The sequence below is a fragment of the Saccopteryx bilineata genome, chromosome 5 (assembly GCF_036850765.1).
Source record: "Saccopteryx bilineata isolate mSacBil1 chromosome 5, mSacBil1_pri_phased_curated, whole genome shotgun sequence".
Classification (NCBI taxonomy): Eukaryota; Metazoa; Chordata; class Mammalia; order Chiroptera; family Emballonuridae; genus Saccopteryx; species Saccopteryx bilineata.
Genome location: NC_089494.1, coordinates 35,921,127 through 35,948,069, shown reverse-complemented (window position 1 = coordinate 35,948,069; position 26,943 = coordinate 35,921,127). Strand labels below are relative to the sequence as shown.

General features: G+C 37.3%; 1 protein-coding gene across 2 annotated transcripts; it reads right to left on the bottom strand.

Annotated features, from left to right (window-relative positions):
- Window positions 1-3,208: 3,208 nt before the first annotated feature.
- Window positions 3,209-26,828, bottom strand: TYW5 (tRNA-yW synthesizing protein 5). 2 transcript variants are annotated; one of them, XM_066233225.1, is made up of 8 exons: window positions 26,672-26,828; window positions 21,424-21,578; window positions 16,534-16,603; window positions 15,380-15,424; window positions 13,602-13,739; window positions 9,793-9,880; window positions 9,287-9,403; window positions 3,209-6,117 (listed from the first exon to the last, which is right to left on the bottom strand). In XM_066233225.1, the coding sequence occupies exons 1-8, from the start codon at window positions 26,747-26,749 to the stop codon at window positions 5,861-5,863; spliced, it is 948 nt and encodes a 315-aa protein (XP_066089322.1). In that variant the 5' UTR covers window positions 26,750-26,828; the 3' UTR covers window positions 3,209-5,860. The 2 variants fall into 2 exon arrangements, with proteins under 2 accessions (XP_066089322.1, XP_066089323.1); XM_066233226.1 differs by lacking the exon at window positions 13,602-13,739.
- Window positions 26,829-26,943: the final 115 nt, after the last annotated feature.

Sequence of the window (26,943 nt, the reverse complement as noted above, 5' to 3'; positions counted from 1 at the left end):
TGAAAGCGTTTAAGTTAGGTAAAATAAATATATAATACTGTATTTGTTAGAGCTCTGTTGACAAGGGGACAAATTCTATATATCTAAGTCAGTGTTTCTCCAGAAGCATGATTTTATTTGCCAAAAGAAAGCAGCTCTCCTTGGCCAGAATGCAAAAATTGCCTTGCTGTAAGAAAAGTTACAAGAAAGTTTAAAGATACATGATTTAATTTTGGCTCAGGAACAATGTGCTTAACATTTAGGGGAGGTTTCCTTCTGCGTTTTTCTTGACTTAGATGAACACATTTTGAGAAACCAAGATCTAATTAATGTCAACCAACATTGAAACATAGTTGTGTGATTAAAATAAAAGGTGAGTGGTCACGTTTTTATTATAATTAGCTTTTGCAGGGCATGAAATAAAGCAGGGAAGTAACATGCTGCTTTCAGACTAAACAAACAAAAAGGCTGAAGCTTAGTATCTTAATAATCCACAGGACCTAAATTTATAGAATATAGAATGAAAATGTTAACTTCTTGTTTTTTCCCTAGAACTACATTTTAATGACTCACAAACACATTCCAAATATTCAGACATGTGAAAGGATTCTTACCAAATGCTTAAAAATGACAGACACCCTTTAATTCTATAAATTACAGAATAGTTATCTCTCAATAGTCTTTTTTTTAAAGAACAAAGTAGTTTTATATTGCTTCTGTTTCTTTTGAGACCAAAAATTTGCAACAAGGAAATGAGTCAGCCTGATTCCAGCATTTTATTACCTAAAGCACCATAATTGATTGGTTTCTTTCAGTATTTCATAATCCTTGGTTACTGAATGCTGTAATGAGGAGGGAAGGAAAGGCATTTATTTTTATATGTTTAAAATAGAAAAAGGACTTTCAGCAGGGTTCATTACAAAAAACCTGAGATATTTCAAAATCTGGGTTCTTTAGCTATCCAGTCATGTGAATGCTTAATTATTGTTATATGTTCAATGGATAGTAAGTCACTGGACAACTGGAACTACCTTCACATTGAAATGAGTGTTGAAAAGTAGAGTATTTCTTGAATTAAAATATATTCAGGTTGATCTACATTCAAATATTTTAATACTTCAAATTTGTTCTTTACATTTGTTTAAAACTATTGTAAATGTTAGTGTATTCTTTTGAATTGTGCCTTTGTGTTTGTCTTCAGTCAACTGAGAAAAGTCACACAGATAATGTGAAAGTTACTGCCACAGCATGAATGTACATTGTATTAAATTGAATCCACTGAAGTCTGTTTGGATGTGCTTTATGTTGTTGAAACTTCACATCATTATTTGGAAGGAAGCTATTTCTCTTCACTTTGCCAGTTTGGTTTTGTATGTGTTAATGGATTAACCTCCATGTTTTTCAAATGTGTAACTTTGAAATTTTCCTATAAATACATCTCTTCTCTGCTTTATATTGCTCCACAAAAAATTGCAATATTTCCATTTCTTCTGTTGGATTTCCTAGAAAACAAAATCTCTCAAAAATAAGTTCTTCCTTTTCTATGTTAATTACCTCAGGTATCTGTATTCCTTTCACTGTCCTTAAGAGACTTGGTTAGAATATAGTGGGGTTTTTTTTTCATTTCATGTAATATCTAAGCACCCATCAAGGACAAGGAAAGTCTAAGCACTAAGGAAGTAATAGTATAGACAAACAGTTCCAACACATAAGTATATGAATGTGTAAGGCTTAAGAGGTAAATTATGAAACAAAAGGTAGTGTTCTTAAAAGAGCTACTGTGTTGTATTTTAGGGGCCTTGAAGAGAAACATGCTAGAGGATAAGATACACCTGTAGACAGACCTCATCTGTAAGTTCAGATAGCTTTTTACAAAGAGATAGGACAAATAGCTGTAAGTTAATGGTAGAGACAGGCAGAATAATTTAGATGTTCGTTTTAGTATCTCTAATGGACCTTTAAAAAGAATACAATTTAGGTGTATTTAAGACATTCAAACACTTTATGGCCTGTATGCTTGAAATTAAGGTAACACCAGAGATACGTGGGTGACTGCCAATCTATGTTACTTCCTCCTGACTATATCTGTTTTTCAGCACTGGGAGAAGGAGTCACAGCAGTAAGTTCCAACTCCACCCAGACCTGCATTCCAGCTTCCTGCATTTTTTTTGTCAATTTCTTAAATTCTGCTTAGATATCTTCTGGCAACTTTAGATAGGTGAGAAAAAAGCCTTGTTCCTGAAGTTATTTCCAAATGTTCACATAGCTGGTATTCAGAAGAACAGAAAGATACAAAATAAGCCTGGTTGATTTTGTTTCCCTTGTTTTGATCCATGGAAGTGACAGTTTGAACTTAATTAGTGAATAAATAGAATTCCAGTGTAATTATGTACCACAATACTGTTAATTTTCATGAAAAGCTAATACAATCTACACATATATTTTAAAAGTCTATAATAGATAAGCGGTAAAGAAATTTCAAGTAATTCACAATTGCAGATTCGTCTGCTCATCTACTTGTCTAACTTAGACATAGCCACTATCACTGGTTCCTTGAGTATCCCTGCAGTGTTAATTCTATGTATGTACAAATATACAGGGATAGGTTCACAAATGAATGTACACGAAAGTTTATTCTTATATTATTTATTAATTGTATTATTTATTTGTATTATAACCGTAAACCTACTTTTGCGCACCCCTGTATGTTTACTTACAGCATCTCTTTGTTTTACATAAATGGCAGCATACCATACCCATAATTTCAAATTTGTTACTTATTATTTAATTACCTTGGAAAAATTCCTTACTGGTACATATACATATACATATCTGCCTCATTCTTTGTGTAGTATTCCACTTTTATATTATACTCTGTTGTCTACCTGTTCATCATTAGTCTTACTTTGTATCCCTTGTCTAGCAAGGAGTACAAAGTACTCCTTGTAGCAAGCAAGCAACTTCTCTTGTACAAAGAGAAGTTATACTGGCAGAGAAAAACTGTCCTTTGGGGGTCAGGTCAAGCCCTGAAACTGTACTCAAAGAATAACTATATAATGTACTCAGAAGTATTTGAGATGAGCTGCACTTAATGGAGAATTATTAATCTGGTCACAACAACTATCATATAATTCCAGTTTCTATCACACAGCTGTGTGAGCCTGGACAGTCACTTAAACGATCTGGATTTGATTTTTTTTTTTTTTTTCACTTTAGAGAAGAGAGACAGAGAGAGAGAGAGAGAGAAGGAGGGAGGATCAGGAAGGGTCAACTCCCACGTGCCTTGACCCAGGGTTTTGAACCAGCAACCTCAGTGTTCTAGGTCAACACTTGATCCACTGCACCACTACAGGTCAGGCTTATTAGAAGATTTCTAAGATCGCTTTCAACAATAAAATTAAAATTTGGAATTCCTGAGAAGTTACAGTTCACAAATATTGTGTAATATTTTGAACATTAAATCACATGTTATTTGGTCTCAACCAGGTAGGCAAAAAAGATTAAACACCAATATTAAAAATTATGACCAGGGAAATAACTTTGAAACTTGCCAAAGTGTTCATCTCAAGCTTTCTAGATACCATAATTTTCCTAAAATCTCTCAGCAAAGGAATATAATTAAATGGGAACTAGCACTAGCCACCAAATATGAGCCTGCCCTTAAACAATCTCCTTGTATTTCTGTAGCAACCCTTAGTTCTTTTAAAATATGAGCAAAATAATCTCCATAAAGATTATTTAACTTGCCTTAACTCATTCACTTTGCTTCCCAAATAAAACTGAATTGAAATGAACATTCACTGAGCAAATTATAATCTGTTTTACTTCTGAATTTTCTATGTGGCTCTGGATATATACTTTGCACTGATTACTGGTTAGGAAAAAAAAGGCAAAACCAAGGAGGCTTCATTAAAAAGCTGACTATAAATCCTGCTCAAATTAACCGGTTTTGTCCTTTTATCCCTCCAAAAGGAAAATGAGTATTTTTAAAAGTTCTTTGCTTAACGTAAGTCACCAAATATCAAAATCTAAGTTAGATCTGGCTAATACAACAATCTTCTGACAGGCTGTCTTCACTTTTGTTGAGCTGAATAACTTCAACATCTCAGAGATGCCTAGGAAAGTTCAGGATAATTTTTTATATACTTTTCCTTTCCTATTTACTGTCATTTGCTTTTTAGACTTGAAATTAATCCAACTCTAAACATTAGATATAAGCAGATATCATTTTCAATGGAGGAAACTATTTTCTCCTTAATTAAAACGTACCAAACTTATATACTCAGATTGCTTTAGACGGGCAGATTTGTGTTCAAGTGAATATATTTCATCTTCAATGACAGTGCAAATAATTACTAGGTTCAAAACAAAGAATGACACAGATCTATGTACAATGGCTCATTGTCTTTGATGACATTATTGGGATCTATTGTGTATTTGTAATTAAAAAATTTTTTCTTTAAGATAAGGGAAAGGTGGGGAAGCATTTGGTGGGGAAAACTTTAATTAGGTGAAAGCTGATTAGCCTTAGGTATAAATTAAAACAGATCTGAATATTTTCCGACATTTAAAAACAAAAAGGGGGCAGGCCTGACTTAATACTGGGTGCCAAGAAAAACTAATAGGATCAGATAAAACATTTGTTTTGGGTGAATCACAAAAGTAGTAACCCAGATTAGTATCATCCAATCCAGTTTTTTTCAATACTGATTATGCATCAAAACAACCTGTAAGATCTATTAAATATAGATAGCAGTACCAAGCCCCCCAAAACAATTCAATTCTATAAAACTGGGACCTAGGCATCTGTTTTCTAAAGCTCAAAAGTTTCATGCAGTAGACGTTGGTTGCCCACCTTTTTTCCTATCTCAAAAGAACCTGATTTAAACAATCTAGTCTTGCCCACACGTGCCTTAGAGAAGAGAATTCTACTTCCAGCTCCAGTAGACCAAACTGGCTTAGGGACATTTTATAACCTTTGCGAATGACTGGCTCAGAGATGGACAGGCCTAAACCACTTTAGATCAAAGAGACCAAAGGATTTGGTGGCAAATTTTGGGAAAGCTTCCTTATATTGAGAGGGCCCCTGGAATCCAGCCTGACTCCTCCACTGCATGTAAATAAAGGTGCACACAGCCTGAACTGCTACTGCAACCATTCCGCGCAAGTAGCCAGCCTTAGGATGATGCCAATGCTGCAGCTGAAAACAGGAATAAAACCCGAGGTTCTTGAAGACACTTGAATCACTGGCTCAAATACTAGAGCCCAACACCAGCAGACTTTATCTATAATGATTTAATACATTTTCTTGTCATTTTAAGTTAAAGTTTTAGTTATTTACATCTGAAAGCTAAAGAAGGGTGCTAGTACAGCATTCTTTGAACCATAACAATCTGTATTAAGTAGAAACCACTTAAATACCCCTTTGTACTTATTTAATCTGTACATCCTTTTTTTTTTTTCCAAGCAAGAAGAGGGAGACAGACTCCCACATGTACCCTGACTGGGATCCACCTGGCAACCCCATCCGGGGCCATGCTCACTACCAAGCTATTTTTAGCGCCCCAGGTGGAGGCTCCATAGAGTCATCCTCCTGGCTCAGGGTTATAGGCTCAAACCAATCCAGCCATGGGGAAGGGAGTGGGAGGGGGGGGGGTGGAGAAGCAAATGGTGGCTTCTGTGTGCCCTGACCAGGAATTGAATCCAGGACATCCACATGCCAGCCGAGGCTCTACCACTGAGCCAACTAGCCAGGGCCTATACATCTTAAATTGATTTATCTTTCCTCTTTCAACAGAATCTTAATTTGTATCTTGTTATATTCTAATATTTGAGCTGAACTGTATTTAAAAGTTTATATTATTTGCATTCCCTTCGTTATTTACTCAAAGTTTCTGCTATAGGCTTTGTCTTGAATGTGTAAGACCATTCGCCGTGCATAGAAGTCCCTGTATTCCTCTGGTAATTCAGCCAGTGTTTTTAAGGCTCTGTCCAAAATTTGTGCAGCTCTTGATGCTGCTGTAGGATCTTTGTTTCCATAGGTATCGGTTTTATCATAGCATTCAGACGGAAGGTGCTTCCAAAAGACATTCACTCCCACTCCAAACTCTTCAGAAATTACATTATGGAACCATAATGCTAAAGAAAAATTTTTAAGAAGTTAAAAATAAAATCTACAGTTAAAAAAAAATCCCAAAATGTCAGTGAAATATCACGTATTGCATATAACCAATGTAAGAAATAATTCTTGTAACTAGATCCCTTCGTTAGCACACTCCCAGCTTTTAACAGAATCATTTTAACTTTTATGAATTGCCAACCAATTTAAAGTGTCAGTAGCACAACCCTACATTTAAAACCTTTGGAAATAGCAATTTTTTAACTTGAAAGACATAATTAAGTTATATTTGTTTTGTACTTCTATAATTTGGGACTGTGTTTTGTGTTACTTGTTTACACTTCCTGAGTCACACAACCACATCAAAAGTATTTATTTTCTGTACACAGAACATTTCAATTATTTGAGGAGTATATTTGACCTTTTCTGACTCAGTACAATACTTTTGTTCTCTAAAACATCCTGTTTGAGCTGCATCTGCTTTTCTAACTTGCTTAAATTTGTATTCATTGTAGCCTCCTCAGTTTTATATATCTAATGCAATCATACTCTTATTTCTCTCAGCTCTTCTTCAGTAAGTATATAAAACTAAAGCAAATATAAGAGTGGGCAAAAAATAGGTTTACGATTATGAGTTTATTCTATTATTTATTAATTATTGTATTATTTATTTGTATTACAACTATAAACCTACTTTGACTCACTCCTGAATTTTAGTGGAGAGAATGAGTAACCTTTATCATATTTTATAGCTAATTAATTTTTTACTTCCACTACAAAGTTTACTTCTTTGTTTTTAAATGAGTCTAAACATTTTTTCAAAATGTAGGCGCTACCAGAATACTAAAGCAATAGCACAGTATGACAAAGAGGAAATACTAATCACATCAAAAAAGTGGGTAAGCTAGTGAAAGGGTGAAAAGAAGACTTATGTTAAATTTATAAAAAACCTCAAAGCCATAGGAAAAACAAAAAGTTTTGATTTGCAAAACCAGTTTTCAAACATGGTTTTAATCTTAACCACTCTTTCTTTCAGAATCTTTTTTTCCTTATTCAGTATAACAAGAAAAATGCTAACCATTCTGTTCAATTTAAATCCAGAGATGGGGTTTTTGCTTGTATTTCAAAATAAATGCAGATGTTCAGTTTTTCTGGCTTTTTTTGTTTTTTTATAAGTTTGTGAATAAAGGAAAACTACATAGCCCTTAACCATGCTCTAAAGATAAAAATGAATGAATAAATAAATAATGGCAATAGATTTAAAGACTAGTGTGCTGGTGTTTTCAATGAATATAATAAGAAGTCAATGTGTCAAAGTTTTATAGACAATTATGCAAAGGACATTGTATCAAGCCCCTTGGGGAATATGAAGATTAACAAAATATGGTTCCTGTTCTCAAGGAATTTATTATACTCTACCTCCAAATGAGATCAGCAGATTTTATTTCTTTTTTATTTCATTCTATCACTAAAAAGATGGATTACTGATTATAAATACATTAACTTAGATATGGGAAAATACAGAATTTGTTAAGGCAACCATTTAATCTTAATTATGATTTTTATAATTTTCAGGTATTTACTTCAAAATAATAATTACAGATGTTAATTATATCACTGGTTAGTAACAACTAATACCTATTTATTGTACAAAGAAATTAAGTAACACTAATTCAGACTAGAAAAATAATGCATGCAAAGGTATCACAGGTGTTGAAGATTATAACATTTTGATACTAGTTATAATATCTCTAATCTATTTTGGCTTTGAAGTATATTTACCATTTCCTGATAAATACTTAACTGACATAGTTAAAATAAAATGATTATAAAGAACAACCAGGTATAATCTATTCCCAGATAGAAAGCATCTTGCTTGATGTCATTTAATAATTTAGAGCAGGGGTCGGGAACCTATGGCTCACAAGCCAGATGCGGCTCTTTTGATGGCTGCATCTGGCTCACAGACAAATCTTTAATAAAAAAATAATAACTTGAAAAATATAAAACATTCTCATGTATTACAATCCATTCATTTCCTACCGCTCATGTTCATGGTTGTGGGTGGCTGGAGCCAATCACAGCTGTCCTCTGGGATAACACCAAATTTTTATAGGATAATGCATAACATACACGGGTTGTTGTATGGCTCTCATGGAATTACATTTTAAAATATGTGGCATTCATGGCTCTCTTACAGCCAAAAAGGTTCCCAACCCCTGATTTAGAGTATAAATATATATTTTAGGTTGCCTTTGAAAAGCAAGACTTAATTTTATAAAAATTTGTCTAAGCATACTTTATTTATTTTTTTATTTTTTATTTTTTTCTGAATCTGGAAACGGGGAGAGACAGACAGACTCCCGCATGCGCCCGACCGGGATCCACCCGGCACGCCCACCAGGGGCGAAGCTCTGCCCACCAGGGGGCGATGCTCTGCCCCTCTGGGGGTTCGCTTTGCCGCGACCAGAGCCACTCTAGCGCCTGGGGCAGAGGCCAAGGAGCCATCCCCAGCGCCTGGGCCATCTTTGCTCCAATGGAGCCTTGGCTGCGGGAGGGGAAGAGAGAGACAGAGAGGAAGGGGGGGGGGAGAAGCAAATGGGCGCTTCTATGTGCCCTGGCTGGGAATCGAACCCGGGTCCCCCGCACGCCAGGCCGATGCTCTACCGCTGAGCCAACCGGCCAGGGCCTTTAACTTTTTTTTTTTTTTTTTTTATGTCTAAGCATACTTTAAACACACGCTCTTTTTTTTTTCTTTTTTAAGTGAGAAGAGGGGAGATAGTGAGACAGACTCCTGCACACACCCTGACCAGGATCCACCCAGCAACTCCATCATGGGCCAGTGCTCGAGTACCAGGCTATTTTTAGCACCTGAGGCTGACGCTGAGACCAATGAGTTATCCTTAGTGCCTGGGGCAAGGCTCAAACCAATCAGAGCCACTGGCTGCAGGATGGGAATAGGGCGAGAAGAGGAAGAAGAGGAAGCGAGTAACAGATGGTAGCTTCTCCTGTGTTCCCCGACCAGGAACTGAACTCAGGGAATCCATATGCCAGGCCAATGCTCTATCCACTGAGTAAGCTGGCCAGCCAGAGCCAAAAATATACCTTTGTACTAAAATATCATATAATAGATGAGTGATAGAGTACATATTTTGTAAACAGCAAATTACAGAGGTCTAGAAATCTTACCAGGAATGAATAAGACATCTCCAGCTTTAAGGGAACATTCATATCTTCTAGCTTTGGAAAACAGTGGATATTTAACTAAGTCTGGGTTATCTATATCCAGTACTTCTGATTTAGTACCTGAAAAGTTCCAAAAAGAATAATATATATTGAGTAAGGTTAGCATTTTTTAAATTACAAATATAAATTTGAAAATCTGTTCTTTTTTATACATGACTTACTGTACCCAAACTGTGAAAACAATTACTATTCTCCTGAAACCTAACACATTTTTCAATGACCCATCCTTTATTTGTGACCATTGACATTCATGTAATACAATTAAGAAAATCTGTAAATCTCATTCTTCACAGAGCCTAACATTACATGTATATACATACACAATGGATAACACAATCCATTTTTAGGAAGAAGCCCTAAAAATTTTTTCTATGAGAATAAAGAGATTCCTCAAAAAGAGTACTTGAAAAAACCAGACTTCAAAAACAATAACTTTTTTGAAAAAGTACCTGATAAATATAAATACTGTGCATCTCGAGGACTGAACAGTACAACACGTTTTTTTCCTGTCACTTGTATTAAGATGTTATCCATTACCTGAAGACAAATAAGAATTTATGAATAAACAATATCTAAAACTCACAAAAAGAACCAATGGTATTCCAAACAGTGAACTGTAAACCTTATCCTGTAATAAGCCTTGATTCACATTATCTATCACTCTTATAGTCATGGTCTAATGTAACAATGAAAACATTTGTATTACAAACACAACTGTTCCTTTAATTAAAGATATTTCCAGCCCTGGGCAATGGCTCAGTGGTAGAGCAATGACCCAGCATGTGGAAGTCCCCGGTTTGATTCCCAGTCAGGGCACACAGGAGAGGTGACCATCTGATTCTTCCCACCTTCCTCTCCTCCCTCTCTCTCTCCCTCTCCCACAGCCAATGGCTCCCCTGATTCGAGCACATGGGCCCCAGGCACTGAGGATGGCTCCATGGAAACTCCACCTCATGTGCTGCGAATAGCTCTGTCGCCACTGGCCCTGGGTGGTCAGAGCATCAACTCCAGACAGGGCTGCCAGGTGGATCCCAGTTGGGGCGCATGAGGGAGTCTATCTATCTCCCCTCCTCTCACTTAAAAATAAATAAATAAATAAATATATATTTTATATATATAATTTTTTCCCCCTGTGGCACTGCTTTAAAATGGAAAGGGTTGGCAAGCCATTAGGAAGTCTGAATTCAAACATATTTGCCCTTGCCCAAACATTACGATAGTGAGGGTAGTTACACCTATTTAAGGCTCCTTTTATTAGTTTATATTACTTGTCTGTCAAGGAATACTATAAGGCCAACATTCCACAACAGATTAAAAGCACTTAGAAATATTAGATGTTGGGAAAATATAAGGTACTGCGGCAACCAGTGCTCTTATAATAACTTATAATATGTGGCCAACCATAATTTTATACACATTTTAATTTCTAAATAGAGTAATCTTGACTATTGTGTATGCAAGGGTGCGCTTTGTTGGTAGAAATTGTGAAAAATGTTAAAATTCAGAGCTACGTACTTCTCAACTAAAGAATTAAAATAAATACTACGCAATAGATATATTCATGATTATGTACAGAACACAACTACTTAAGCATTCCTCCTTTTACCACTAACCCTTTATATATAAAACCTTGTAATAACTATAACCAGCATTCCTTTGACCTATTTTTAATTTAAGAAACACTTTATATTTCATTGTAATTCAATATAAAAGGAGTACTTAAAATTTAAAATGTAGTCATGGAATGCAATTAAAAATGTATCTAAGTTTTCACATCACTTTCTCACTGTATCACTTACATAAAACCTCCAAAAATAACAATACTCTAAGATGTCTACCTCACTTAATTATAGAGGTGCTATGTTAAAATCCTCCCAAGGTCCTCAGCTGAATTATAAAACACATTTTTAAAAATTAAAATAGTTGGATTTAGAACTTTTAAAAAAATTCCTTTATAAATGTAATATGTATTATTTTTAGCTTCCTAAATTTCTTCACCCAACACCAAACCATACACAATACTAGATTCAAGTTTTAAAACATTTATCTACAGATATTTAAGCAAATACAATTAAAACACCATTAAATAAATTATCAAGTTCAATAATCTACACATCTTTCTACTCAACAAATAAAGTAGACATTTGATATTCTCAGGGAATATCAGGTCTACCGGAAAGTTCTGTCCATTTCTATCACAACAAATTTTGACACATACGCACATGTTTATTTGGCACATGTGTGCCTCTCTATTTTTATCACTTAATGTATACATACTGACGTAGCAAATTAACTAACACAAAGTTGATTCACGTTAGTCTTATGTGTGAAGCGATAGTGTACCCATGGCTACTGATAAAGTTCATTTACGCCACTGTAATTTTTACGAATTTCAACAAGAAAGAAATGCTACAGAAGCATGTAGAAATTTATTGAAAGTGTTTGGTGAAGGTACAGTTTCTGATAGACATGCAGAAGATGGTTCGAAAAATTTGAAATAGGTGATTTCGACCTTTCTGATAAGCCACGTTCTGGGCGACCATCTTTGATCGATGACGATGTTAAGACCATGTTGGAGCAAGATCCTTTTCTGACAACATCGGAGATCCCAGAAAAGCTTAATTCAGCTCAGCAAACCATTTCTGACCATATTTGGAAGATAGGATTGGTGTGGAAATATTCAAGATGGGTGCCACATGAATTAAGTCAGAAGAATTTGGATGATCGAGTCGTCATATGCACACCTCTGCTTGCTCGGAACAAAATCGAGCCCTTCTTGAACTGGATGATAACTGGGGATGAAAAGTGGATTACCTACGAAAACATCGTAAGGAAAAGGGCATATTGTGAACCTGGAAAACCTAGCCCTTCCACCTCTAAACCAAATTTGACTCTGAATAAGAGAATGTTGTGTATATGGCGGGACATTCGAAGACCAATACATTATGAGCTTTTAAAACCGAACGAAAAGCTCAATTCGGAGTATTGTCAGCAACTGGATAATTTAAAGACAGCAGTCCAAGAAAAGAGGCCGGCGATGTTCAATAGGAAGATCATACTGCATCATGATAATGCCAGGCCACATGCTGCTTTGGGGACGCGTCAAAAAATTGCAGAACTAGGCTGGAAAGTTCTGTCGCATCCACCATATTCCCTGGATTTAGCAACCTCTGACTATCACTTGTTTTTGTCCTTACAAAATTTTTTGAAGGGCAAAAAATTCAAAAATGAAGAAGATATCAAACAAGCACTGGTTCAATTTTTCGCATCAAAAGATAAAACATTTTTCAAAAATGGGATATACAAAAAAAAAATGGGATATACAAATTGCCCTCACGCTGGCAAGAAATCATTAATAATAATGGCAATTATATTATTTAATAAAGTTTATTGATGGTAAGAAAAATTTATATTTGTTTTATTCCAAAAACGGACAGAACTTTCCGGTAGACCGTATATATATATCCTAAGACCTTCAGACAGCCCCATATTCTTCTAATTGGAAGTGGATCTCCGTAAGCTTCTTCTGCCTTTCTCCTGAATAACAATTCCATCTACTCGTGGATTACTTCAACATCCTCATACCACAACCTTATTACTTTTATGAGTTTCACAATTTCCCCCCTCATCTGATGGTAATTTTTCTCATGTTAAAAAAAAAAATCATAAAACCTGTGTGTGTATCTATATATCCTTTATATATATGATGACAAATCAAGAACAAGACCACAGAGCAATGAACATGTGAGAAATTAGGCTTCGGCATTAGCTAGTAATCCACTCCATATCACTGCTGAAACCTCATGTTTCAGCAAATTACATGTCAAATTTCTTTTTTGTGTGTGTTTGACAGAGACAGAGAGAGGGACAGATAGGGACAGACATACAGGAAGGAAGAGAGATGAGAAGCATCAATTCTTCGTTGCAGTTCCTCAGTTGTTCATTGATTGAGTTCTCATATGAGCCTTGACCAGGAGGCTACAGCAGACCGAGTGATCCCTTGTTTGAGCCAGTGACCTTGGGGTCAAGCTAGTGAGCCTTGCTCAAACCAGATGAGCCTGCACTCAAGCTGGCGAATTTGGGGTTTCAAACCTGGGTCCTCTGTGTCCCAGTCCAACGCTCTATCCACTGTGCCACCACCTGGTCAGGCACATGTCAAATATCTTTAGGATAGCCTAGAGAGGTGAAACTGTGACTGTTAAATCTATAACTGTTTAAGATCTACTGTAGCTTTAGATTTCTCATTTATGTAGCTTACATCATAGTGGGTCCAAAGTTGTAATCCTGGTGAGCTAATTCGAAAAACACTGGAAAAAAACTGCTCCTCTTTGAAAAACTTTGGAAATTTAATATCTCCTTCCAATAAAGGAAACTGCTTTCTGATATCTGCAACATCCTGCATTGAGAAACAATAAGAATTTTAATAAACACAACATTGACAATGCTTATTTTATCTAAGGCAGCCATCAGAGCCCATGATATAAAGGAGGAATGGAGTAAACCTCTGTTCACTGCTTTAAAGTACGAGGATAGCCAACAAATGAAGGAATACAGACTGTAACAAGACTGCAGATTCAATAGTATCACTATTGTTATGCTTAATATGCTTCATTTATAGAAAGGTTCTTTCCACTTTTTAAGCAAGATTTATATAACTATCACCTAATAAGTTTTGTGTTTTTTTTTTAAGCAAGAGAGAGACAGATAGGAAGGGAGAGAGATGAGAAGCATTAACTTGTTGCAGCATCTTATTTCACTGACTGCTTTCTCATGTGCCTTGATTCCGGGTGGCACCAGCTGAGCCAGCGACTGCCTGCTCAAGCCAGTGACCATGGATTCATGTCTATAATACCACGCTCAAGCCAGTGACCCTGCACTCAAGCTGGTGAGCCCACACTCAAGCTAGCAACCTCGGGGTTTTGAACCTGGGTCCTCAATGTCCCAGGTCGATGCTCTATCTAATGCATCACTGCCTGGTCAGGCAAGTATTTTTTAAGTTTAGGCATAAACAACTTGAATGTTATCAACTATGTAAAACCTGTGGTACTATTGGAGGAGTAGAATAAAAGAAAGAATTAAATGGTGACATAAAGGGAAAAAAATTTAATCATTTTAGGGACTACTCCTTAACATTGCAGCTATATTAATTAGACTGAAGGCATGTCAAAGCTTATATAATGAGTGATTCAGAATTTTTGTAATTACTTAAGGTTATATTAATTAGCTGAATTGCAATCTGTAAAATACACAGTAGAAAGAATTTCTTTATTTTGTAGATTACAGTAGATCAGTGTTTTTCAACCTCCAGTCCATGGATTAGTGTGCCAGAAATTTCATGCCGGTCCGTGAAACAAAAATGATGTATGACCCAATGTTCTTAGTTTAATTCACTTATGCTCAGAGTATTTCTGCCTAACTGATCCCCAAAATAATTCTCTTATTTTCATTGGCCCCAAGGTAAAAGGTTGAAAACCACTGCACAGATGATTTTTAAACATTATGATTCTATAATCCTATTTAAAAAACTAAGTTACCAACTTTTCTTTTCTTTATTTTTGTGATAGAGACAGAGCATCAGAGAGAGAGGGACAGATAGGCACAGACAGGAAGGGGGAGAGAGAGATGAGAAGCATCAATTCTTCATTGCGGCTCCTTAGTTGTTCACTGATTGCTTTCTCATATGTGCCTTGACCCAGGGGCTACAGCAGAGTGAGTGACTCCTTGCTCAAGCCAGTGACCTTGGGTTCAAGCTGGTGAGCCTTGTTCAAACCAGATGAATCTGCACTCAAGCTGGGGACCTCAAGATGTCAAACCTAGGTCCTCCATGTCCCAGTCTGACTGTATACACAGCGCCACTGCCTGGTCTGGCCCAACTTTTAAAAACTGTACTTACTTATGGGAACAAATCACTGAGAAAAGAATGGAAAAAGATAAAACAGGTTGTATGTCAAGCAATAAGTATAAAAATTATACTGCCAGTTAAAATATATACATCCATTTAAGCTTGAACAATTGTTTCACATTCAGAATTCTTACCTTTCTAGGGTCTTCTCCAAGTGACCGTAAGTAGTATTTCTCATCCTTAAACATCCCAAAGAAAAATAGCATCAATATTCACTTAAAAAATTAGAAAGTAAAGACAAAAGGAAATGAGTCTTAAAATCAAACCCACTTAAGTTGTTTCCAAAAAAGTTTCATTTTCTTACCCTTTCTACTAATGCTCTCTGGTGGCCATCTGAAGAAATACAAATTTCAAAATATATCTTATTTACCCTAACAACATATTCTAAATCTATGATCATAAATTTAACTGAACTTTCCAAGTCATTATTTTTATATTTTTAATCGCACCGTATCAGGTAAATTCTATAAATTTATTACAGGCTAAATACACTTCAAAATACATTCTTCAAAATTCTAAGAGTTTTCTACTGGTTCTAATATTTCAAGATTTAAAAAACAAACGCAGGTGGCAAATACAGAGATGTACCTCTCAGACTCCTCCTAAGGAAAGGCCCCACTGCTCAGCTGCAAGAAATAACTCAGAGCTGCCAGCTGTTAACTCCTTCAGGTCCACCTGTGACCCAAGGTCATGCTCTTTTTGGGGTGGCCCCAACTAATGAGACTGTACAAAATAACAAAAGGCCTTGACATTGCTACCCAACCCATGACTCCTCTAACAGTGCTTAGGAATTCCATGATATTAAATTGAATTATTTAAAGGTTGATTATAATAAATTCTTCTGAAAAAATTACAGCAAATACCAAAAAAATCACACTGACAATAATAAAATATAGAAATAGATCTTCATTAGCATTTGAACTTGGTATGTCAAACCAAAGCATTTTCAAAGGAAGTAATACTAATAGCAAACATTTAGTGAGTAGTTTCTATTCAGGCGCTGTGCTAATACTCTACAGATTACATTTAGTTAATCATCAAAATACCCTATAAAATAGGTACTGGTATTTTTCATATTCTATAGACAAGTATACTGAGGCACAGAAAAATAACTTGGCCAAGGTTTGAGATCTAGTAAATAGAACTAATATCTATGGCATACACAACCAAAACTAAGAGTGGCTATCAGAGAAGAATATAGCCTTGTATATATAATATTCTCCTATTAGAAAATCCATTTAGTTTATAAATGTGAATGCTTTCTAAAGAAAATGTTAAAACCAGTTACCTCTGAAATAAAGAATTCTTTATGCTTTTCTTCAGCTGCCCTTTGAACGAACTTGTCAAAAGGTAAAGTTCTGAAATAAACATAAAAGAATCCTTGGACTTAATAATAATAATACTCTGATCACTATATATATAGGGGCTTGCTCAAGTTGGATATGACCTTCTGTTTTACAATATCCATAATTCTATAACCTATTATGTAGAATTCTAAATTTTTAAAATTCATTTAGCAGTGTGCTTATTTGACCTAGGTCCTCTGAAATTTTGATTTCAAAAATGAAAGATTTTTAAATCTATGGTACAGATGGATCTTTCTCATATGTCAAGATCCTCCTATTCCACATTACTGTCAGAGAAATGTTTCTATGGTGTCTGGTTACATTTAGAAATATATGCTTTCAAGCTCCTATTGCTCTCTCTTTTCAAGTGTCATGGCAAAACACATCTTGTGATGATGGAGCAACTCCCAGTGCTGTTTGGAAAAGAGAGTAGGCAAATGTTCCATGAAGATGAAGCCCCCCTCCTCACTGATTTCCTGCCTTCGGCACCCACCACAGAACACAGAAGCCTAGAACAGTGCTCTCAACTCCTGAACCATCCTCTGTCATTTTAACGCTTCTGAGGAATATCTCAAGGAGAATTCCAGTGAACTGACAGCTTTACTCTTCAATATTTGTGCCTAAAGGCCTGGCTCCTTCCACTGGGTGAACAGAGCAAAACATCACAGAAGCAAGTGTGTTTCCTTTACCTCACATTCTCAGGCCTCGAGGGTTATTTTTTCTCCAGGTCCCATCCTATCCCTTCAACCTTCTACCAGTGGTCAGCGAACTCATTAGTCAATAGAGCCAAATATCAACAGTATGATTGAGATTTCTTTTGAGAGCCAAATTTTTTAAACTTAAACTATATAGGTAGGTACATTCCTTATAGAGGTAGTGCCTGCATGTGGTATTTTGTGGAAGAGCCACACTCAAGGGGCCAAAGAGCCGCAGTTTGCCAACCAGGGTTAGACTCAACAGTACTGCCCACCACCTAAGGATGACCCCTTATCAGTAATATCAAGACAATCAAGTCCTCAAAAGCACCCAGGTCAAAAGTCTCTCCCCTCCTCCAGCACTTCTCTCCAGCCTCCAGACCTCAGGTAACGAGTCATCTTTTCACTCTTACATTGCGCTTGAAATCTGTACTGGGGAGATGGGGAGAAAGGGTTATTAACAAAACCCTTTCTTCTCTATAAGACGACCTTGGACTTACTTTCTCCTAGCAATGTTTTTCCAGAAACAAACTGGATTAAGATAAATGTGGAATGTCAACTCTGATATCGGGTAATATTGTTTATTGTAAAAATAACTCTTGATTGGTGAACTAAGTCTGACTAGAAAGCTGGTGGCGGACTATACGTACTTGTTAGGAAACAGGGGATTTGATCTCCCTGTGTGCAGTATAACTCTTGCAACTGAGTATGTCCCTTGGAGGAATCAAGACTAGGTCATGGGTTATTTTGTGCAACTGGGTGTCTAAGCTAAAGTGTTTCTGCACTTACTTCTATAGTTTTGTTCCCCTGTAACAAAGCTGTCACAGCTGGTGAGCCAGAAAAATGGCTCCTGGATTGGTATAAGGACTCCAAAAGATACTATCCTGCTAGAATGCGCTTTTCTGCAAAGCCAAATGAATTTGATGCAAGATTCTGGACTAGGAGGTCCTGTGAGCATGAATGTCAATCTGAAATTGAGGACACTGCTTGTAATGTAGAGTGAGCATTGCAAGAGAGACAAAGGAGTCTCCATCTGCTCAGACCAATCTCCTTCTAGAGTTTCTATTATATCAACAAATTTACCTGGCATCTTCCTATTCAATGTGTTCCATCTTCAACCTCACCATATACCCTTCATTCCTACCAAAGCATCTCCAAAGAGATGGAGATGTGGAACAATGTGGAAGCCTCTCTAGCACAGAGCTCCCTCTGTAATTGGTGCAGTTGCTCAGCCTTAGCTTTTTTACTAAGGAGAACCCACAAGTATTTAAAGACCTTTACAAGTGCATGGCAGATAGAGTGGTTCAGTCCAAAGAAGTAGAACGGGGTGCCCCTCAGCACCTTTCCCCTTAGGTAGTGGTACCTGTCAGAGGTTCTGCAGAAGCAAAGGTGAGAGAGGGGGAAATTAAGTCTATGCATTGGGAAGTTCCTTGGCCTTAAGCACTTATCTATCCCCCCCGCCCCCCAAAAAGAGTACCTAGTATTGAAGTTCCATGTGTCAGGACTGGCAAACAGACTAGTAAGGGAGGTAGTATCAAAGGGGAGTTAAAATCATGGGCTCTGTGCAGTCAGGCACATTGGGTATAAGTCCTGGTTCCATCATTTTAAGCTATACGATTTTTTTTAAGGTAGGGGGGTAGATAGTGAGGCAGACTCCCACATGCACAGTGACCAGGATCCATCCTATCGACTGAGCTATTTTTAGCGCCTGAGGCCGCTGTGCTCCAGTGGAGCTACCCTCAGCACCCCGGTCACACTCAGACCAACTGAGCCACTGGTTGCAGGAGGGGAAGAGGGAGAGAAGCGGGTGGGGAAGAAGCAGATGGTCGCTTCTCCTTTGTGCCCTGACCAGGAATCATGTCAGGATGTCCATATGCCTGGCCAACACTCTAGCCACTGAACCACTGGCCAGGGCCTAAGCTATATGATCTTAGGTAAGTTACTTAATGTTTTTAAGCCTCTGTTTGCTCATCTGTATAAGTATTACTAAACTGAAGTGGTAACACTGATAAATGCGTGTAGGATTTCTTACTTTCTAGTCTGTCTGTGGTCTAGATGCCTCCTTTCTTTCCTATTCCTCATTACCTGCCAAAAATAACTAAATCTCTTTTTTTCTTGCACTAAGAAAATAATCTTGCAACTCTTCAGTAGCACTGGTGAAGAGTCTGGAGGAAGCGGGGATTAGAATGATTACATAATATCTGTGCTTCAAAACAAGTTTTGAAAAGTTTATAGGACATCACAAAACATCAAGGCAATTCCAGAGGAAGTTTCAATAACTATTTTCGATGGCACGGAACTCTCTGGAAAATAAACATCATTAACTGCAGGGTGAAAAATGCTTATCATCCAGCACATCCTTCTCCTTTCTTGATTTAATAAAAAATGAAAAATTCTTACACTTGGAAAAATTTATGGCAATTAAATTCAATTCAAGGTCTATTAAAAACCAAAGCTGGTGAATATTCAAAGGATCAAAAACTGAGAAATTCTTTAGCAAGCTGCTACATGAGTTTGGAAAACTAATGAGGAAGAAATGCCCCGGACATTAGAAGCTCTGTTTAACTCATCTCTGAACTCTGGAAGAACAGTGAGAGCTAACTTTCTTTAATAATCAGGCTATTGTGAACTACAGGGTTTGTTAATAGACTGAGTTTGCTGGGAACTGCACATGCTCAGATTGTGAAAGATGTTTTTAAATTGAAAATTTTTAATGAAACTCATGGTAATAAATAGTATAATAAAGCTATAAGATTATAGCATTTAAAGCTTTCAAATTTAGACATCCAGCAGCTTTTAACAATCTCTTATTTACTTTTAAGACATGCTAAAGCATAAAATGACAACCAGAGGAAAATTAACAGTATTTTATTTTGTCAAAAGAGAAAATTAAGTATAATTTTTTTTTAAGTTATCTGAGCTGATGAAAGATTACACCAAACATAGCAGCTACCTGCCCTACATTTTTAGAGGGCAGGAAAACAGAACATGGGCTTATACTTATTAAAAACAATCTGGATTTAGAAAACTTTCCAAAAATAGGGCCATTAAAAATAAAAATTGGCTGGACCAGGCGGTGGCGCAGTGGATAGAGCGTCAGACTAGGATGAGGAAGGACCCAGGTTCAAGACCCCGGGGTTGCCAGCTTGAGCGCGGGCTCATCTGGTTTGAGCAAAAAGCTCACTAGCATGGACCCAAGGTCACTGGCTCGAGCCGGCAGTTACTCAGTCTGCTGAAGGCCCGCGGTCATGGCACATATGAGAAAGCAATCAATGAACAACTTCAGTGTCGCAACGAAAAACTAATGATTGATGCTTCTCATCTCTCTCCGTTCCTGTCTATCCCTCTATCTGACTCACTCTCTGTCCCTGTAAAAAAATAAAAAATAAAATAAAAATTGGCCAGACCAGGCAGTGGCGCAGTGGATAGAGCGTCAGATACAGAGGACCCAGGTTCGAGACCCTGAGGTCACCAGTTTGAGCGCGGGCTCATCTGGTTTGAGCAAAGCTCACCAGCTTGGACCCAAGGTTGCTGGCTTGAGCAAGGGGTTACTCGGTCTGCTGAAGGTCCATGGTCAAGGCACATGTGAGAAAGCAATCAATGAACAACTAAGGTGTCGCAACAAAAAACTAATGATTGATGCTTCTCATATCTCTCTGTTCCTGCCTGTCTGTCCCTATCTATCCCTGTCTCTGACTCTGTCTCTGTAAAAAAAAAAAAAAAAAAAAAAAATTGGTTATAAAGAAAAACTTTAGAATTTATTACTCTAGGTAATCATTTACTAATGTTGTAGGATCAATTAATTAATGAAGCACTGAATGAATACAGCACTCTCAACTACAGATGTAATCTAACTCTAGTTATGACAATTCTGTTCTTTCTATGATTCCAGGTTTCAGGGATACGTACACCCAGGGGAAAAAAAAATGTTTGAGATGTCTGTGTATAATTACATAAACTCAGAATTCTTGTCCTTTAAAAGCCATTCTTTAAAAATTAGTTAGCTAGTCCATGAGTATATCAAGCCAGCCAAAAGATGAAGTGCCATATGGTCGTTGTATAACAATGCAAAAATATTTTAAAAGTTTAAGATAAATTATTTGTGTCCAAAGAGTAAACCTCAGAAAAAAATAATACCTATATACAAAGTTCTTACTAATGAAGTCCATCTGGGCAACGGCAGCAACATGAATCTTCACTTCCTTCCTCCCTCCAGCTTGACGTAGGTAATCCACTGTCCATTTGCTCGTACATGTCCCCAAATCAATTCCTTCCAACACTAGAGGTTTTCTCTATAAGTGGGCAAAAAAATACAAACAAATTAGGAAAAACCAACAATATATCAGGAGTTGTATTTGGCAATAGAGGGACAAAAATAAAAAGAAATGATTCTTGATTCCAAGATGCTCAAATGCAAACCTTTTGATAATTTATGCTGTAAAAAACAGGAAAACAACCATCCAATATACACAGAACAAAATTTTAACATTAGGAAAACAAAAACCAAGCAAACTAGTGACACCATCAATAGCTAAGAGATAAGAAAAATCTGAATATTATTTAAAGCCTTTTCATGAGTGTAAATTGGCTAATAATTTATTATTATAACTGTAAATTAATATTTGTACTTTATAGTCAAATATTGTTAGTAGTTTTTTATTTTGATACCATTTCAAACTTATGGAAAAGTTGTGAAATATCACAAAGAACTCCCACATGCCCTCTACTCTGATTCACCAACTGTTTACCTAACATTTCACCTCATTTCCTTTACCATCTGCCCTCATTTTCACTATGTGTGTTAGAGAAGAATATATTATTAAAAAGATTTCAATTTTTTCTGAATTATTTCAGGGTAAGTTGCTGATATCATGCTCCTGCTCCTTTATCTCTAAAAACCTGAGTGTATGTCCTGAGGAAAAAAGACATTATCTTACATATCTTGTATCAAAATTATAGTTAACACTGATTTACTATTATCTAATCCAAATATTGGAACAGTCCCTATCCAAATTTTGCTAATTGTCCTAATCACGTCCTTTATAGTTATTTTCGCCCTATTTCTGAGATGTCACATTGCATTAGTTGCCCTTTTACTCTGGAACAGTTTTTCAGCCTTTTCCATGACCTTGAGTTCTGAAGAGTACGGACCAGTTATTTTGTAGAATGTCCTTCAGTTTCAGTTCCTCTGATGCTTCTTCATAATTAGATTCAGGTTATGCATTTTTGGAAGGAATGTATCACAGAAGCAGTATTGTGTCCTTCTCAGAATAACATATCAGGTGGCACATGATATTCTAAACTATTATTTGTGATGTTAATTTTCATCAAATGGTAATTCCTGTCTGAGTCAAGTATTCCTATGAATGTAAAATCGGGTTTTTAAAAAATTCCATCATCTTCTACATGTAGTAGTTGGCATCCTAGTGTCAAAATGAGATCAAACTTCCCATTTATTTTAATCACTAGGTTATGATCTATTGATACAATTTTGATGCTCAAATGATTCCAGATTTAGCCAGTAGGAGCCCCTTAAAGCTGGCTCTTGTTACTTCTTATACAAGCACTTCCGTATTTCATGGCAAAATAACACAAAGCAGCATCCTTTTATATACTTTATCTCAGTTCTATAGTCATTTATTCAAGCAGCTCTGGTTTCTTTATTGGTTAATGCTCTTTAGAAACCATAATCTGGGTGGTGTTTTTATTATTATTTAAGTAACATTATTTCTCAGTGCACAGGGCTAGGATATAGATGAAAGTGTGTATATATTCACCCTCCAAAATATAAATACACACACAACATAGATGCATATACTTGTATCTATTTATCTTTCTCAATAGATACTATATATATAAACATGCACACTTAATGGATGTGAATGTATGAACCTCCAATCCTTTACTTCCAATTCTGATCTTTTTGTTGTAGTAATATAAGGTTATAGTTATTAAATATATAGAAATATAAAAATATGGAAGATATATATAAAAGTAATTAAAATAATTATTAAAATTAAAGTTATGCCATTTGGATAGGAATTAATATAGTAACTTGGTGCCATAACTCTGTAACGTGATAAACAAGACTCTGACTTACAAGCAGGGCCCAGTTAGTATGTGTGTGAAGTTATACCTAGATAAGAAGTGGCTTGGTGTTATTTACATTAACTTTAAGTTAAAAACATCTTAAAAAGTGGTTTGATGTAAACATTTCAGTAGACTGACATAGAGGGGATTCCCTGCAAGGAACTCCCAAAAAGGTGGTTTGAGGTGATAATCCTCTAGTTGACACCTGTTAGAAGGCACTGGCCAGAAAAGGTACTAAAGCTGAGTGGCCCCCTGCTGAGGTAATCGCCCAGACTCCAATGTTGATGTGGACTGTCTCCACTCCCTTCTGAGCTCTGACCAAGGACAGCCAAGAGGAGCACGCTGACCGAGGGGGGGGGGGGCCTTAAGCTGTACCCAGGCACGCCAAAAGGATTTGTGAGTAATAAATTGCCTGTGTGATTATTGCAACTAAATTGTGTGTCGGTCGTGTCTTTCCTCTGGTGGAATTTAATAGTAGCATCCTCATAGCCACCTCAAGAGTAGTCTCGAAGAGGCTGTCAGCCCTGCTGATAAGCAGGAGTGTCCCACTACACGGGGAAGTCGAATCAGGGACGCCTGAATGACACAGAGCTTGGGCTCTATGGGACACTTTTATCACAAGATTAATTCTAATCTTTATTGTTTATATATTTGTAACTTCACTTTCACAACTGCTAAGTCATATAACTATCAAAATGTTAACCAGAGTTCAGTATTTGTTTACAGTTCTTGTTTTTAGACTGAGAACATATAATCAAAGTATTATATTCAAAAGTGATGTGGGTTACTTCTAGTCTTCCCTATTACTCGGATACACTTGTTATTTTTTAAAATTCTATGTTAGAGTTTCGTCTTTTAAATCATTCTTCATCCTTAATTATACTATTACTTTAGAATGTAAAACATTAGTGACCCCCAAAGTCCAAACTATACAAAAAATCACCCTTTTCAAATCCTTCCACCTTGTACTCACTCATCCTCTATAACCAGTCTCATTAATTGCTGGTTTATGGTTCCTGTATATTTTTTTTGCAACATGATCATAAATATATACTTCTTTATTTCCTCTTATTTAAGTGGCATACCATGTATTTCTTTTGTAGCTTGCTTTATCTTATTTTTTTTTTTAGCAAGAGATTAAGAGAGACAGGAAGGGAAGGAGAGAGATGAGCATTCACTTGTAGTTGCGGCACTTCAGTTGTTCGTTGATTGCTTTCTCATATGTGCCTTGTCCTGGGGGCTCAGGCTGAGCCAGTGATCCCTTGTTCAAGCCTGTAGCCTTGGGCTCAAGCCAGCAACCTTGGACTTCAAGCCAGTGACCATGAGGTCATGTCAATGATCCCATGCTCAAGCCATTGACCACATACTGAAGATGGTGAGCCGACACTCAGGCCGGTGACCTTGGGGTTTTAAACCTGGGTCCTCAGCATCCCAGGTCAATGCTCTGTCCACTGTGCCACCACCTGGTCAGGTTATAGTGTCTTTTTTTTTCTTTTTTTTTTAGTGACAGGAAGGGGGGAGTGAGGGAGGGCAAAAAGATGGGGGGGGACATTGATTTGTTGTTCCACTTATTTATGCATTCACTGGTTGATTCTTGTATGTACCCTGACTGGGACTGAACACCCAACTTTGGCATGTCAGGACACTCTAACCAACTGAGCCACTGGGTCAGGGCTATAGTGTCTCTTTTAGACAATTTGTTAACCTCCCACTAGACAGTACTCTTAAAGGGCAGGAACCCTTTACTTTTACACTTGAACTTCTACCAGAGTACTTGATAAATGGAAGACAGTCAATAAATGCCTAATGAGTGGATAGTCCACGTGCCAATTATGGCAGATTTTATTTTCCAGCAAGGGCCATTAATCACATCTCCTATCCAAGGGGCTCTTCTGCAACGTGACCTTGCTATTACCCCGTAAAGAGATGGAGTCTCTCCAGGCCCTTTTACCTGTGCAGGTCCTGAGACTGCTTTGACAAGTGGGCTGTGTTGTTGTTCCAATCCTGGGCATAGCTCTTTACTAGTCTAGCATCTTCTGTCTTCTGCCTCTTGAAAGCCAATCCCCATAAAACATGTGTCTAGGCTGAGACTATACCTGCTCACAGCTTTTCTTTAGTTTCCAAGCAGAAAGTTCTTGTTTTCCAATTTTATCCTAAATTTCTAGTTTTATTACATCCTGACCAGAGTGTTGTTTATAATTTTCCATTTTATGAAACAATTTATGACATATTTATATGTCTTGTCTGGGAAGATTAAATTACAAAATATGTTTTGCTATATATATTTTACATAGCACTTACAAACTTTCCACCTTCACAATACTGCCCTGAAGGCATCTTACACTAACACATCCTTAGGCAGGGCAGACAACAAACCATACAGTACTAGTCCCTCAAATAAATGAGGGCTTGAATCTTCTGTAGCTTACTAACTGCTAAAAGAAGAAGAAAAAGAACCTTCATCTCTGAATTTTATAATACTCAGAACTGAAGCTCTATGACCACCTTTATAGACGTAAATATCAAGTAAAATTGCTGGGGTATTTTCTACCATATGCACACTAACTACAACTTTATGGATTTCTTTCCTTTAAATATCTGAACTCCTTATTATGTTTTTCGGGAGCTAGAACTGCCTTACAAAGCACTGCAAGTAAAAACACATTTTTCCCATAATATTTTTTCTCTTAAGTACTCCGTTTCGAATTACACATATAAGAGAGTCTAACGTTTGAACTAGAACCCAGATTAGTCAAAATCCAAGACCAAGACCAGCGGAAGTTTCCTGGGGGAATTACCATTGCTTCCCTTTGTCAGTACAGTGAAAAACTCCTTTAAATTCAGTAACTCAAGTGCACTGACAGGCGCCATTCCCGCCAACAGGTAAGCACCAAAACCTCTAAACTTGAAGAAACTTAAAGGACGATAGGAAGGTGGAAGGATATGGTAATGACCCAGAAATCTCCCTTCATTGCCAAGGTAACGGCTGAAGGCTTGGTAATAAGACTCCTGCAAGGCAAGCAGTGCTTATTATTAGGCAAGCCGATTCTCGCACCCAGCTCTCCGCTGTTATCCTGCTCCCCAGAAACGTGGAGCGTTCTCTCCGGGAAATGTAATGGGTAACACCGTTGACATCCCCATGCGCTCTCTCCTTTAGAAATGTTAACCAGCCATGTGAAGACGCCCTCCGCCTTCTCCCACACCCTGGGCCGCCAGAAACGAGTTCGGAGCCGCCTGGGTGGTAGGGACAGGTATCCCTGGCTTTCCGCGGTTCGGCCCAGCGCGAGGGCCTCACCTGTGGGTAGAGGTCCTGCATGAAGTGCTCCTGCGAAACGCCCTCGAGCCGGGGTACCGGGAGGCGCTGCCCGACCATGGCAGCTCACGCTCGTCCTCTCCCAGTGCCGGGAACCTAGGCACTATAACACGTTCTTCAACTACCGATCCGCCCGGAAACACGCCCCAGTGAGAAAAGGTCCGCGAAGCCGCCGAACTCGCGAGAGCCGTGGGTTCCACGCGCTGGGCCCGGGGCCGCTGTGGGCTCTACGTTGCGGAGCGGGGAGACGGCGG